We start from the raw sequence: 13,693 nt of genomic DNA, 5'->3' as shown, positions 1-13,693 counted from the left end.
GTTTCTGTTACTTGTAGTGTTGCTGAGGAGGATGGCTCGGGGGCGGGCCGCGTGCTCGGGCTGATGTTTCTCACCCTCTGTCCTCAGCGCTCAGTGACTCGGGGGCCTCGGCCGCACAGCAGCTCGTCCTCCAGCAGCAGCTCACCGCTTTGGCCTATTCTCCGTACGGGGATTCTCCTCTTTTCCGGAATCCTATTTCAGACCCAAAGAAGAAGGAGGAGGTGAGTGATGTGGCGTGGCCGGACACCGTGCGGTTCCTGGAGGGGGGTCTCTGTCATCCTGGGGGTTGGTCTCTGTCATCACATTGCTTTTCCTCTGTGTCGTCTTAGCGCCTGAAGCCCACTAATCCCGCCGCACAGAAAGCGCTGACCACCCCGACCCACTACAAGCTCACCCCCCGCCCTGCCACCAAAGTGCGCCCCAAAGCACTGCAGACGGCCAGCACCGCAAAGGCGCAACTGTTCGATGGTCTGGACGATGACGAGCCTTCTCTCTCCAATGGAGCCTTCATGCCCAGGTAGGTGCTGAGCAGTCATCACCTTATGGCTGGAGAGGGGGCAGAGCGCTGGAATCCCACCCATCCGGAGCACTGAGCTCCCTACCTATCCTGCGCACGGACCCCCAATGTGCAGGGAGCTCATTAGCCCTCATATAGTAGATTGTAGATGGCGGCCTGTGACGGTGAATGTTACCCGTCATGGACTTTATTTTCTGTGTTTCAGGAAGAGCATCAAGAAGTTGGTGTTAAAAAACCTAAACATCAGCAACCTGGCGTCGCCGTCACGTGCCGAGCAGGACGAGGTGCCGTCTCCAGCCAGATACCCGGAGCATGAGGGGTGAGGCTGTGCCCGCTAAGCGCTGCCCGCTCGGCTGCGGTGTGTTGATCCGTCGGGTCACTGCCGGGATTGTGTATATAACAGACTTGTGATTACAGAATCAACGAGAAGAGCAGCTCCGAGGTGGACGGCGACCACGACGAGGAAGTGTTGGCGTCTTACCCCTCTCCTCAGTCTAAACCACTGCCACCGAGCCAAGAGAAGAAGCGCGTGAACAGCATGGACGACACCATCGTGGCGCTGAACATGCGCAGCGCTCTGAGGAGCAGTCTGGACGGCAGCGCGGAGGAGAGCTCGCTCACCGAAGAGGAGGTCCTCCATGACGTGCCGCCACACCCCGCGGGTGAGTGACCGCTCACTGGTAGTGGACGCTCTGCCATTAGCCGGGTGTGGACGCTTTATCTCCATTACTAATCTCCCCCAGGTATCGTGCTGACCAGGGAAGGCTACTACACCATCCCCCCCATGGATGAGCTGGCCAAGATGGTGGACGAAGATGGCAAGTGTATCGTGGACGGCTTCACTATCGGCCGTAGAGGTGAGTGGTGGTTCAGTCATACAGAGTGTGATGCTGAAGGCTCTTCGTCCTGTTACGGCTCAGGCATGCGGGTGTTTTATGGCTGCCCCCTCTACATACACCGTGTGCACCAGATACTTCAGAATCAACCCCAAATCGCTGCCCGGCTCAAATGTGTGTGCACGATCAGTGACATCCACACCGTCCTCCAGATTATAGACATATCTGCTCTGGTCGATGACTGCCGCGTGTTCCTCCAGATTATAGATGTCTGCGCTGGTCGGTGACGGCCGCATCGTCCTCCAGATTATAGAGATGTCTGCGCTGGTCGGTGACGGCCGCATCGTCCTCCAGATTATAGAGATGTCTGCGCTGGTCGGTGACGGCCGCATCGTCCTCCAGATTATAGAGATGTCTGCGCTGGTCGGTGACGGCCGCACCGTCCTCCAGATTATAGACATGTCTGCGCTGGTCGGTGACGGCCGCACCGTCCTCCAGATTATAGACATGTCTGCGCTGGTCGGTGACGGCCGCATCGTCCTCCAGATTATAGACATGTCTGCTCTGGTCGGTGACGGCCGCACCGTTCTCCAGATTCTAGAGAGGTCTGTGCTGATCGGTGACGGCCGCACCGTTCTCCAGATTATAGACATGTCTGCTCTGGTCGGTGACTGCCGCACCGTTCTCCAGATTCTAGAGAGGTCTGTGCTGATCGGTGACGGCCGCACCGTTCTCCAGATTATAGACATGTCTGCTCTGGTCGGTGACGGCCGCACCGTTCTCCAGATTCTAGAGAGGTCTGTGCTGATCGGTAACGGCCGCACCGTTCTCCAGATTATAGACATGTCTGCTCTGGTCGGTGACGGCCGCACCGTTCTCCAGATTCTAGAGAGGTCTGTGCTGATCGGTGACGGCCGCACCGTTCTCCAGATTATAGACATGTCTGCTCTGGTCGGTGACGGCCGCACCGTTCTCCAGATTCTAGAGATGTCTGTGCTGATCGGTGACGGCCGCACTCTTCTCCCCTGAGGTTTCGCTGTTTTCCGCCTCCTCTGATGCTCCCTTCTGGGAACTGGTTTCTCAGCTTAGAGGACCCAAACTAATCCCCTCACTTTCTACGGAGGCCCGTTGGGATCAGTGGCCTTCACCTTACTCCTTGCAGCCCTGATGTCCTTCCCCTGTAGCGTGCTGCTGGTGTCCATACGTCCGTCTTTCTTCTCCCACAGGCTACGGATCCATCTATTTTGAAGGAATGGTCGACCTCCTCAAACTCAACCTGGACGACATAGTCCATATCCGAAATAAGGAGGTGATCGTGTATACGGACGATGGAAACAAGCCGCCTGTGGGCGAGGGGCTGAACAGGTACGGCCTTCATGGCATCATTGTAAGGGGTTAATCAGGAAGTGGAGCCCCCCAAGAAGAGAGATTCACCTGCCATAGAAAATGTCGCGCCTTATACAGGAGCGCAGCCCGGCGTGTTGTACGGGAGCGCAGCAGCGGACAGAGCGGGCTTGTGATGGCTGATTAACCATCTAAATGGTCAATTAGAGGCAGTGGCATTTACATGTACAGTGGGGCGGCTGGTTACTGCGTGGCAAAGATCACAGCCTGGGGGTCACGCCGATTCACCCGCTGTGATCTTTTTGTCATGAACTGCTCTCTGCTGCGTCCTGTCGTCCAGACAATTATGTGACTGACCGATTAATGGAGGAGGCCTCAGGCTGTTTCCACTAATGGGCCGGTTATTTGGACACTAACAGTGAGCGTATGGTATATACACCTCCGATTCCAACACATGGAATATAACTGGTAACTCCACAATAACCCAAGACTACTAGCTGCCACCACCAGTTGTTTTCCAGGGCTGACTGTACGCCTGATTTCCAGTAGCATATGGCTTTGGGGTGCGGGTTACAGAATAAAAGTAACAGCACTATTCAATTTTATATTTAATCCAGAGCGATAGGCAGTGTTCAAGAAAAATATACAAAAGATTTTACAATGGGGACAAAACAATACATAATTTACAATAACATAAAAGTAGAAAGGATAAAACAAAAGAAACTTAATACGCCAATCGCAGAGATGATTCAGCCGAGCGAAGGAGAGCACTTTGATTGGAAACGTCCAGTGAACGGGATCGTGCATACACCGATGTGTATCTCTACAAGAACACGATCATAATTCGGCATGACCTTTTATCAGCACCTAAGTTACACCCACACACCTCCCCCTTTATGAACTCGTGTGTGAGTTGTGGGATATTCTCGACCCTACAGGATTTTATGAAATTCCGAGCTTATGAGATCTTCACTCCTGACGATCAGTTGTTTGATATCGCCACCATATTTTTTTATTGGGATTTTACCTTTCCATAGATGGTAAACATGGGATGGCAATTGTTCATCATCTGGGCACTATTGATTTGGGGCTTATAGGCAGATGTCACAGCTGTGAGAAAATAAGCATATTCTTCATTGATTAGTCCCGAAGTTGATAATGTATGTCCCATCAATATCTGATCTATACGAACCCCAATATTCATAACTTTCCTTCGGAGACACAAATACTGAGGGAAATTCTTTCATCCTAGCTTATCCTGGAGAGCTCACTAGGTATCCAAAGGTGGTAGATATTCGCTTCACTTCCTTTAAAACTTAAGATGTCTTTCCTGGGAACAAAGGAGATTTCTCCACTTCTCTATCTATGTGTAAACACGTCCCTTTTGTTTTCTGAAACTCAAAACCACATTCTTTCACAGTAGACACCCTCTGTCAGTCATCTGGGATGTAAATGGAATATTAGACTTGTCGCTTCCCTATGTTCACTGTGCAATTGTACATCAAGGAGAAGGATGTAGCTTTGCACAGTGGACATAGGGAAGTGACCAGTCTATTTAATAATCCATTTACATACCAAATGATTGACAGATATATATTATAAAGATACATTTCTACGTCTCCTTTAGCGCAAGACAAAATAAATCTAAAGGCCATCACTGTGACCGTAAAGCAAGATCTATCAAAATATGACATGGAACCTGTGCAGCAAATGTCATAAAGAATAATTACACCCTTTTTCTTTTTTTGTTTCTAGTCTTCGCTCCTCAAAAAATGCAATAAAAAGCAAATGAAACACTGTATGTACCTAATATGGTCACACTAAGGACTACTGCTCGCCACATAAAGGTCGAGGGGAGGAAATGACGAGCGCATAAAGCCATATTGTCTCACAGGAATGGTTATGGAAGTCTGCGCTTTTACATTGTGTCCTTTTTGTACTGCCCCAGGCCCGCAGAGGTGACCCTGAATGAAGTGTGGCCGATCGACAAGACCACCCGCGTATTGATAAAAAGCCCCGAACGGCTGGAGGAGATGAATTACAAGAACAAGCTGGAAGCCGCCTCCCGGAAACAAGGAGCTCAGTTCAAGGAGTATCGTCCAGAGACCGGGTCCTGGGTGTTCAAGGTGCGGATGTGCGATGGTAGATTAGAAACTGCTGCGGTGAGCCCAGGATATAAGGGGGTTTGGTGGCGAGGGAGCCCGGGACATCAGGGGGGGTCGGGGGCGAGGGGAGCCTGGGACATGTTGGGGTCTGCGGCTTAATGTGCTGTGCAGGCGGGTGCGCGGTGATCACATTTCGGTGCTCGTCGCTCCTGTCTGCGGACTCTTCGGCTCCTGTCTCGTCACTCCCTGTAGTGATTGCTCCGGTGAGGGCGTCAGACAGCGGTGGGTTCTGGTCATGAGCGGCTCTCAGTTGCCCCCGATCTCTTGTGCCCGTATGGGGTCGCTCTGTGACGATCGTCCCGGGTGATGATCTGGCTCTGTGAGATTGATGCTGATTTCGCTCCTTGTCTCCCGCAGGTGAAGCATTTCTCCAAGTACGGACTGCAGGACACTGACGATGAAGAGGAGAACTCCGCGTCCACCGCCGAATCTAAGAAGATGAAAGTCGCTGCCCTGCCCCCTCCCGGACAGCAGCCGCCCCCGCAGCAGGCGGTGCTCAATGGGACCCCCACCCCTCCACCTCAGGTAGAGAGGGGCTGACTCCAGCATCTTGCCCTCCCTAATTAAACACCGCGGTATGGGTAGAGACCGAGCCGCCTGATGTCTCATGTCTGCCGCTTGCCTCTTACTTATCAATGATTTATAGCAGCGACTCTTGATTGTCGGCGCCGGAGACAACTCTTCTAATCAACTCTTCTCATGTTAGTAATGTCTAATTACTCATAATGCAACAGGCTCACACTGCGTGGGGAATCTGGCTCGGGAACATATAGCCTGCAGGCTGGCCACGGGGAAAGGATGGCGGGCTATTGAAGGCGAGGAAGGGCAGGTGGGCTGGTGGTGGCAGAGGGGCCAGCAGGCTGGTGGTGGCAGAGTGGCTGGTGGTGGCAGAGGGGCCGGAGGGCCGGCTTGATGATGGTGACCCCCCTTGCCTCGTCCATTACTATATATTGGGGTAGTGCAGACACAATCATCTCTTACCATACAGGGGTCGGTTGTACTGATCAGTACTAGGTTTCACGGACCCCTCTACATTCATTGGGATGCAGTGTGTGGGATAGCTGTGTTTCCTGTGACCCTAATAACATTTTCAGTCCTTAAAGGGATTGATAATTGGAGGTAGAATCCGCCCAGATCATCCTTGTCCTGACGCGAGACCCCGTCGCTGCAGTCGCCGTCCTGACGCGAGACCCCGTCGCTGCAGTCGCCGTCCTGACGCGAGACCCCGTCGCTGCAGTCGCCGTCCTGGCGGTTGCGCCCCCTGTCGGAGGACGTCGCTCCTTTCTCTTATATTCTGTAATGTTTCAGCCATTGTTCGGGGTTATATCTGGTGTGGGGTAGATACTTTTTCCCAGCACTGTGATATCTGTAGGGTGGCATGTAATAATAATACTGTGATGTCATCCTAAACGGCTCCTGATATCATTCTGTCGCCAGACGTCATCAATTCGTCATCCCACAGATATTAGTCGGTGACTAGATGACATGGTGTTATGTCCTGAGCGTTCCTACGTCTGTGGCGGCCAAGCGCGGTCACGTCGGCCTGAATTACGTCTGCTCCTTCAGCTCCTTGTGGCTTCACTGTAGCAACTCGCCGCTGATGGTAAAACCTGCAGCACAATTCTGCGCCACGTGTGAACCGCTGCGGGCCTGCCCCGCAGGCCCCGATGGAGTCGCTCCGTGCCTCTCACGGCTGAAGCTTCTTCGGATCAGTGGCATTTTTTTCTCAGAACAAGTTAATTGGAGATTTGGGCCTTTCCAGAGATGCTGCCGAATTGTTGGGATCAAGATTAAAGAATCAAGACCTTCTGTCACCCGGAACATCGTTCTCATGGTACCTCAGGCCTAGAGAGGGTGAATTCATGTCGTTCTCATGGTACCTCAGGCCTAGAGAGTGAATTCACGTCGTTCTCATGGTACCTCAGGCCTAGAGAGGGTGAATTCATGTCGTTCTCATGGTACCTCAGGCCTAGAGAGGGTGAATTCATGTCGTTCTCGTGGTACCTCAGGCCTAGAGAGGGTGAATTCATGTCGTTCTCGTGGTACCTCAGGCCTAGAGAGGGTGAATTCACGTCGTTCTCGTGGTACCTCAGGCCTAGAGAGGGTGAATTCATGTCGTTCTCATGGTACCTCAGGCCTAGAGAGGGTGAATTCATGTCGTTCTCATGGTACCTCAGGCCTAGAGAGGGTGAATTCATGTCGTTCTCGTGGTACCTCAGGCCTAGAGAGGGTGAATTCATGTCGTTCTCGTGGTACCTCAGGCCTAGAGAGGGTGAATTCATGTCGTTCTCGTGGTACCTCAGGCCTAGAGAGGGTGAATTCACGTCGTTCTCGTGGTACCTCAGGCCTAGAGAGGGTGAATTCATGTCGTTCTCATGGTACCTCAGGCCTAGAGAGGGTGAATTCACGTCGTTCTCGTGGTACCTCAGGCCTAGAGAGTGAATTCGTGTCGTTCTCATGGTACCTCAGGCCTAGAGAGGGTGAATTCACGTCGTTCTCGTGGTTCCTCGGGCAGAGAGTGAATTCACGTCGTTCTTTTGGTACCTCAGGCCTAGAGAGGGTGAATTCACGTCGTTGTCGTGGTACCTCAGGCCTAGAGAGGGTGAATTCATGTCGTTCTCGTGGTTCCTCGGGCAGAGAGTGAATTCACGTCGTTCTTTTGGTACCTCAGGCCTAGAGAGGGTGAATTCATGTCGTTCTCGTGGTACCTCAGGCCTAGAGAGGGTGAATTCATGTCGTTCTCGTGGTACCTCAGGCCTAGAGAGGGTGAATTCACGTCGTTCTCGTGGTACCTCAGGCCTAGAGAGGGTGAATTCATGTCGTTCTCATGGTACCTCAGGCCTAGAGAGGGTGAATTCACGTCGTTCTCGTGGTACCTCAGGCCTAGAGAGTGAATTCGTGTCGTTCTCATGGTACCTCAGGCCTAGAGAGGGTGAATTCACGTCATTCTCATGGTACCTCAGGCCTAGAGAGGGTGAATTCACGTCGTTGTCGTGGTACCTCAGGCCTAGAGAGGGTGAATTCATGTCGTTCTCATGGTACCTCAGGCCTAGAGAGGGTGAATTCACGTCGTTCTCATGGTACCTCAGGCCTAGAGAGGGTGAATTCATGTCGTTCTCATGATACCTCAGGCCTAGAGAGTGTGAATTCATGTCGTTCTCATGGTACCTCAGGACTAGAGAGGGTGAATTCACGTCGTTCTCGTGGTTCCTCGGGCAGAGTGAATTCATGTCGTTCTCGTGGTTCCTCGGGCAGAGTGAATTTGCGTTGTTCTCGTGGTTCCTCGGGCAGAGTGAATTTGCGTTGTTCTCGTGGTTCCTCGGGCAGAGTGAATTTGCGTTGTTCTCGTGGTTCCTCGGGCAGAGTGACTTTGCGTGGTTCCTCGGGCAAAGGGTGATTTCACATTGTTTTATTGTAAGGAGGGGAATGTGTTTTTGCCGTCTTGTCTGGGCTCATGAGACTATGTGAAATCGAATATTAATCATCCCAATGGCGATAATTTATAGATTCTTCTAGAAGGATCTATAAATTCTCATCACTTCCCGGTGCTTTGTTTCTTGGAAATATCAAGTAAGAAGATCATCTCAGTAAGACTTGTGGCAACTTTAAAATACTAACAAAGCGATTAGTCCAACAGTCAGGATCTACAAAGCATCTCTGCTTCTGGGGTGGTCCGGCCCGACCTCCTCTTCAGCCACTTTGAGATGCACTACCTCCTGGGGAAAGGAAGCTCCTCCATACAAGCCTGGTTCCTGGTGAAAGAGGGTCCTCCATACAAGCCTGGTTCCTGGTGAAAGGAAGCTCCTCCATACAAGCCTGGTTCCTGGTGAAAGGAAGCTCCTCCCTACAAGCCTGGTTCCTGGTGAAAGGAAGCTCCTCCATACAAGCCTGGTTCCTGGTGAAAGGAAGCTCCTCCATACAAGCCTGGTTCCTGGTGAAAGGAAGCTCCTCCATACAAGCCTGGTTCCTGGTGAAAGGAAGCTCCTCCATACAAGCCTGGTTCCTGGTGAAAGGAAGCTCCTCCATACAAGCCTGGTTCCTGGTGAAAGGAAGCTCCTCCATACAAGCCTGGTTCCTGGTGAAAGGAAGCTCCTCCATACAAGCCTGGTTCCTGGTGAAAGGAAGCTCCTCCATACAAGCCTGGTTCCTGGTGAAAGGAAGCTCCTCCATACAAGCCTGGTTCCTGGTGAAAGGAAGCTCCTCCCTACAAGCCTGGTTCCTGGTGAAAGGAAGCTCCTCCCTACAAGCCTGGTTCCTGGTGAAAGGAAGCTCCTCCCTACAAGCCTGGTTCCTGGTGAAAGGAAGCTCCTCCCTACAAGCCTGGTTCCTGGTGAAAGGAAGCTCCTCCATACAAGCCTGGTTCCTGGTGAAAGGAAGCTCCTCCCTACAAGCCTGGTTCCTGGTGAAAAGAAGCTCCTCCCTACAAGCCTGGTTCCTGGTGAAAGGAAGCTCCTCCCTACAAGCCTGGTTCCTGGTGAAAGGAAGCTCCTCCCTACAAGCCTGGTTCCTGGTGAAAGGAAGCTCCTCCCTACAAGCCTGGTTCCTGGTGAAAGGAAGCTCCTCCCTACAAGCCTGGTTCCTGGTGAAAAGAAGCTCCTCCATACAAGCCTGGTTCCTGGTGAAAGGAAGCTCCTCCCTACAAGCCTGGTTCCTGGTGAAAGGAAGCTCCTCTATACAAGCCTGGCTCCTGGGGAAAGGAGGGTCCTCTATACAAGCCTGGCTCCTGGGGAAAGGAGGGTCCTCTATACAAGCCTGGCTCCTGGGGAAAGGAGGGTCCTCCATACAAGCCTGGCTCCTGGGGAAAGGAGGGTCCTCCATACAAGCCTGGCTCCTGGGGAAAGGAGGGTCCTCCATACAAGCCTGGCTCCTGGGGAAAGGAGGGTCCTCCATACAAGCCTGGCTCCTGGGGAAAGGAGGGTCCTCCATACAAGCCTGGTTCCTGGGGAAAGGAGGGTCCTCCATACAAGCCTGGCTCCTGGGGAAAGGAGGGTCCTCCATACAAGCCTGGTTCCTGGGGAAAGGAGGGTCCTCCATACAAGCCTGGCTCCTGGGGAAAGGAGGGTCCTCCATACAAGCCTGGCTCCTGGGGAAAGGAGGGTCCTCCATACAAGCCTGGTTCCTGGGGAAAGGAGGGTTCTCCATACAAGCCTGGTTCCTGGGGAAAGGAGGGTCCTCCATACAAGCCTGGTTCCTGGGGAAAGGAGGGTTCTCCATACAAGCCTGGTTCCTGGGGAAAGGAGGGTTCTCCATACAAGCCTGGTTCCTCGGGAATGAGCTCTCTGACCGCCTCTTCACTTCACTCTGGGTTTTATGAGATGGTTTGTTAAATCTCTACCAGAGGATGGGGAACACCTCAAACACCCGTGCTCCAAGTTCCTAAATCTGAGGCCGAGCTGAGAGGGGGGGTTTCTGTAGGACCGGACATGCCTAACTTTGTTCTGATTCCTTCTTTCCAACGTCCATGAATGAACCTGATAGAGAAGCGTGGGATTCATTTAAAGATGTGGTGCGTGAGGTTTTGGGAAATTACAGAGATCCAGGTTACAAAAAAAAAAAAAAACCCTTGCAGAACTCCTAACGGCATATAAAGCTCGAAGCTGCAGCGTGAGCCTCTGGGTCCGTTCCTCACATTCACACATGGAGTTTCCTGAAAACGTAGGAGCTTTACGGTGAGGAACAAGGGGAAGACTCCACCAAAGGGAGAGACGTCACCGGGGAAGATGTAAGCACGAGGGCTGACGGATGGAAATACCGCAAGACCCAAGCTCCAGGAGAACCTCGAAAGAGAAGAATGAATGGTAATGCAACGACGAGTATGTGACCCGTCAGTGTTAATTCAATATATTCTCCTCCTCTGCAAGAAAACTCCCGTCCTCCTTCAGATTCAGCCCAGCAAAATGCTTTAAATTCTCTGAAAGCCTCCACGCAGGTTTTTAAATATCTATATTATTTTGCAGACCTGTGTTATTGGCCTGGTAGACGGGTCAGTGCAGCGCTCCCTGTCCCCTGCAATACTATAGACGATGAATGGAGGAGAGGTGGCCGCGCTCCACTCGTGTTGTGGTCACACCGGCCGGTGGCCTTCTTCTGGGGCCCATCCCCTGCAAACCTATAGACGATGAATGGGGCAGAGGTAGTCACACATCGGTCTGTGGCTTTCCTCTGGGGCCCGTCCCCTGCAGACCTATAGACGATGAATGGGGCAGAGGTAGTCACACATCGGTCTGTGGCTTTCCTCTGGGGCCCGTCCCCTGCAGACCTATAGACGATGAATGGGGCAGAGGTAGTCACACATCGGTCTGTGGCTTTCCTCTGGGGCCCGTCCCCTGCAGACCTATAGACGATGAATGGGGCAGAGGTAGTCACACATCGGTCTGTGGCTTTCCTCTGGGGCCCGTCCCCTGCAGACCTATAGACGATGAATGGGGCAGAGGTAGTCACACATCGGTCTGTGGCTTTCCTCTGGGGCCCGTCCCCTGCAGACCTATAGACGATGAATGGGGCAGAGGTAGTCACACATCGGTCTGTGGCTTTCCTCTGGGGCCCGTCCCCTGCAGACCTATAGATGATGAATGGGGCAGAGGTAGTCACACATCGGTCTGTGGCTTTCCTCTGGGGCCCGTCCCCTGCAGACCTATAGACGATGAATGGGGCAGAGGTAGTCACACATCGGTCTGTGGCTTTCCTCTGGGGCCCGTCCCCTGCACAGACCTATAGACAATGAATGGAGCCGAGGTGGCCGCGCTCCACCCACGTTGTAGTCACACAGGCGTATGGCCGCCTTCTGGGGCGCGTCCCCTGTAGTCCTATAGATGATGAATGGGGCAGAGGTGGCCACACGACAGTCACACCGGCCGGTGGCCATCCTCTGAGAACGTTGGTGTCCCGGTCACTGAACACCATCGGATGCGGCACCTTCTAGCTCCATCCCATTGGCAGTGCGGCCATAGCTGGACTCTGGGGTTACTGTGTGCGCGGGGCTCACAGGTACTGACCCCCACCCTGCAGCTGCTCATCTATTGTGGACATGATGGGAGTTGTAGTCTTGCTATGCTGCAGACACAGGTTTGTTGCTTTCAGTATCCAGAAAGTTTTTGCAACAGAAATCTGAGATTGATCAACGTCCGAAGCCTGCAGAGCATCTCATCACCCCGTACCGCCCGGCCGCCAGAAGAGGAACCTCACTGTGATGAAAACTCCACCAAGAACTGGACGTGCCTCACATGGAGCGGCGCAGCTGCTGCACAACCTCTTATATGAATGGACCCTCTATGGTCCCCGTGTCCCAGGCGATGGGTCTGAGGGACAGCAGATGGGTCCGTCCTCGCTCGGCTGGCACCGGCCATGACTCCAGTCTGTGGGGTCAATCGTCCGCAGAGACGCAAAGCCGAAAGGTCCGATGGCTAATAAAGGGGCTCTCCGCTGCTAGACTTCATGTACGGCCGGGGTTAAACGAGCCTTTGGCCGCCCCAGCAACGAACCCAAACTGGATCAGTGGCAGCCGCAGTGTGAGGAGCCCACCAGCCCGAGCTCTGTGATCGCTCATCTGCATCGTTTCAGCAGCCAATGCCTGACACCTGGTGAGGACCCCCGAGCCGGCTGTCCTCACACAGGCCGCTCCTGATACACTGTGACGAGTCCTGCAGCTGTCAACGCGTCCTGAGCACGGCCAGGTTTCATTCTCTGACTGTGCAATGCAAAGTGTGAGAATCCTCTGTACGACGTCCTCTCCCCGGAGCAGTCGAGCCGTGCTCCCAGTAATGGCAGCAGGGGGTCTCCATGTGGGGGGCTGGGGGGGGATCCAGGTGCAGGCTGGCCAGGGTCTTTATCCACGGGTCGGCTTATGGGGGTGCTGCATACACCGGACTGTGGGGGGGCCTCTATGCGCGTGCCAGCGGCGGGGTCTCCATCTGCAGGCCGGCTTATGGAGGGGGTTATCTGCGGGCCGGCTTATAGAGGGGCTGCGTACACCGGACAGCGGGGGAAGGTCTCTCTGTGGGCCGGCGGGGGCTGCATACACCGGATAGCGGGGGGCGGTGGGACCTGGTGACCCGTGCTGCACTTCTTGGCCTTTCTTGCTTTCAGTGCCCTCTAGTGGTCGGGGAATAATTGTCGTCTTTGCTGTTGACAGAGCTCGGTTGATGAGATGTTGGGGCGGGTGCAGGAGCTGGACAGCGACATGGCGGACATCACCCAGGAGATGCCCCTGGATTTTGTGACTGAGGACCAGGACATCACGGAGGAGCCTGTGTCGGCGTCCTCTCACATCGCATCCTCCCTGGGCGTCAATCCTCACGCTCTACAGGTCAGACGTCTGCACCCGTTATGTGATGTGGCAGCGCTATGTGCAGCCGGAGCTGTAATCCGCGGGGGCTGCACAGATCAGTCGCCATTCTTGCAGTCTGTCATCTCTACCTTATTTGCAGGTGATGAAGGCCTCGCTGTTGCTGGAGGATGATGGGGGTGAGATCGTCACCCATTTTTCCCGCTTCCCGTCCTCCCTGGACGCCCCCCAGGAGCTGCGCTCACCCATGCGATTCGTCCCCCCGGCTCTCTCACCCAGGACGTCCGGGGGTAAGTTGTCAGCAGGGGAGGTTTCTGGATATTTAGGAGGGAGGGTCCTAGTAGTCCACTGAGGGCAGTGAATCCACTGGGGGGGTCGTTCTGTGGACCCCTCCACGTATCGGGCTGCCCGGTGTGAGATCTCTGCTTGCTGCCATTGACACTGTCACTGGGTCCGGCAGCGCTCGCTCCTGTACATATAGGGCCAGGTTCTGTACTGAGGTCTCCTCGGTTTTCTCTTCCCATAGTCGGGGGTCCGGTGCCCCTCT

At 53.8% G+C, this 13,693-nt stretch overlaps 1 protein-coding gene across 4 annotated transcripts in view; it reads left to right on the top strand.

The window, feature by feature from the left end:
• The window catches only part of NUP98 (nucleoporin 98 and 96 precursor), a 45,050-nt gene that overhangs the window by 20,343 nt on the left and 11,014 nt on the right, over positions 1-13,693 (top strand). For 3 of the 4 annotated variants that reach the window (XM_073661108.1, XM_073661109.1, XM_073661110.1), the window contains exons 13-22: positions 88-221; positions 330-517; positions 723-836; positions 935-1,179; positions 1,261-1,374; positions 2,580-2,718; positions 4,646-4,823; positions 5,220-5,387; positions 12,994-13,167; positions 13,289-13,436. In XM_073661108.1, coding sequence (XP_073517209.1) covers positions 88-221; positions 330-517; positions 723-836; positions 935-1,179; positions 1,261-1,374; positions 2,580-2,718; positions 4,646-4,823; positions 5,220-5,387; positions 12,994-13,167; positions 13,289-13,436 — 1,602 coding nt within the window. Of the gene's footprint in view, positions 1-87; positions 222-329; positions 518-722; positions 837-934; positions 1,180-1,260; positions 1,375-2,579; positions 2,719-4,645; positions 4,824-5,219; positions 6,273-12,993; positions 13,168-13,288; positions 13,437-13,693 lie in introns of those variants that run through there. The other variant, XM_073661111.1, reaches the window with a different exon arrangement.

This window comes from Phyllobates terribilis, unplaced genomic scaffold, assembly GCF_046119375.1.
Source record: "Phyllobates terribilis strain yellow unplaced genomic scaffold, ASM4611937v1 Scaffold_2__4_contigs__length_985480577, whole genome shotgun sequence".
NCBI lineage: Eukaryota > Metazoa > Chordata > Amphibia > Anura > Dendrobatidae > Phyllobates > Phyllobates terribilis.
This window is presented reverse-complemented; position numbering and strand designations above follow the sequence as displayed.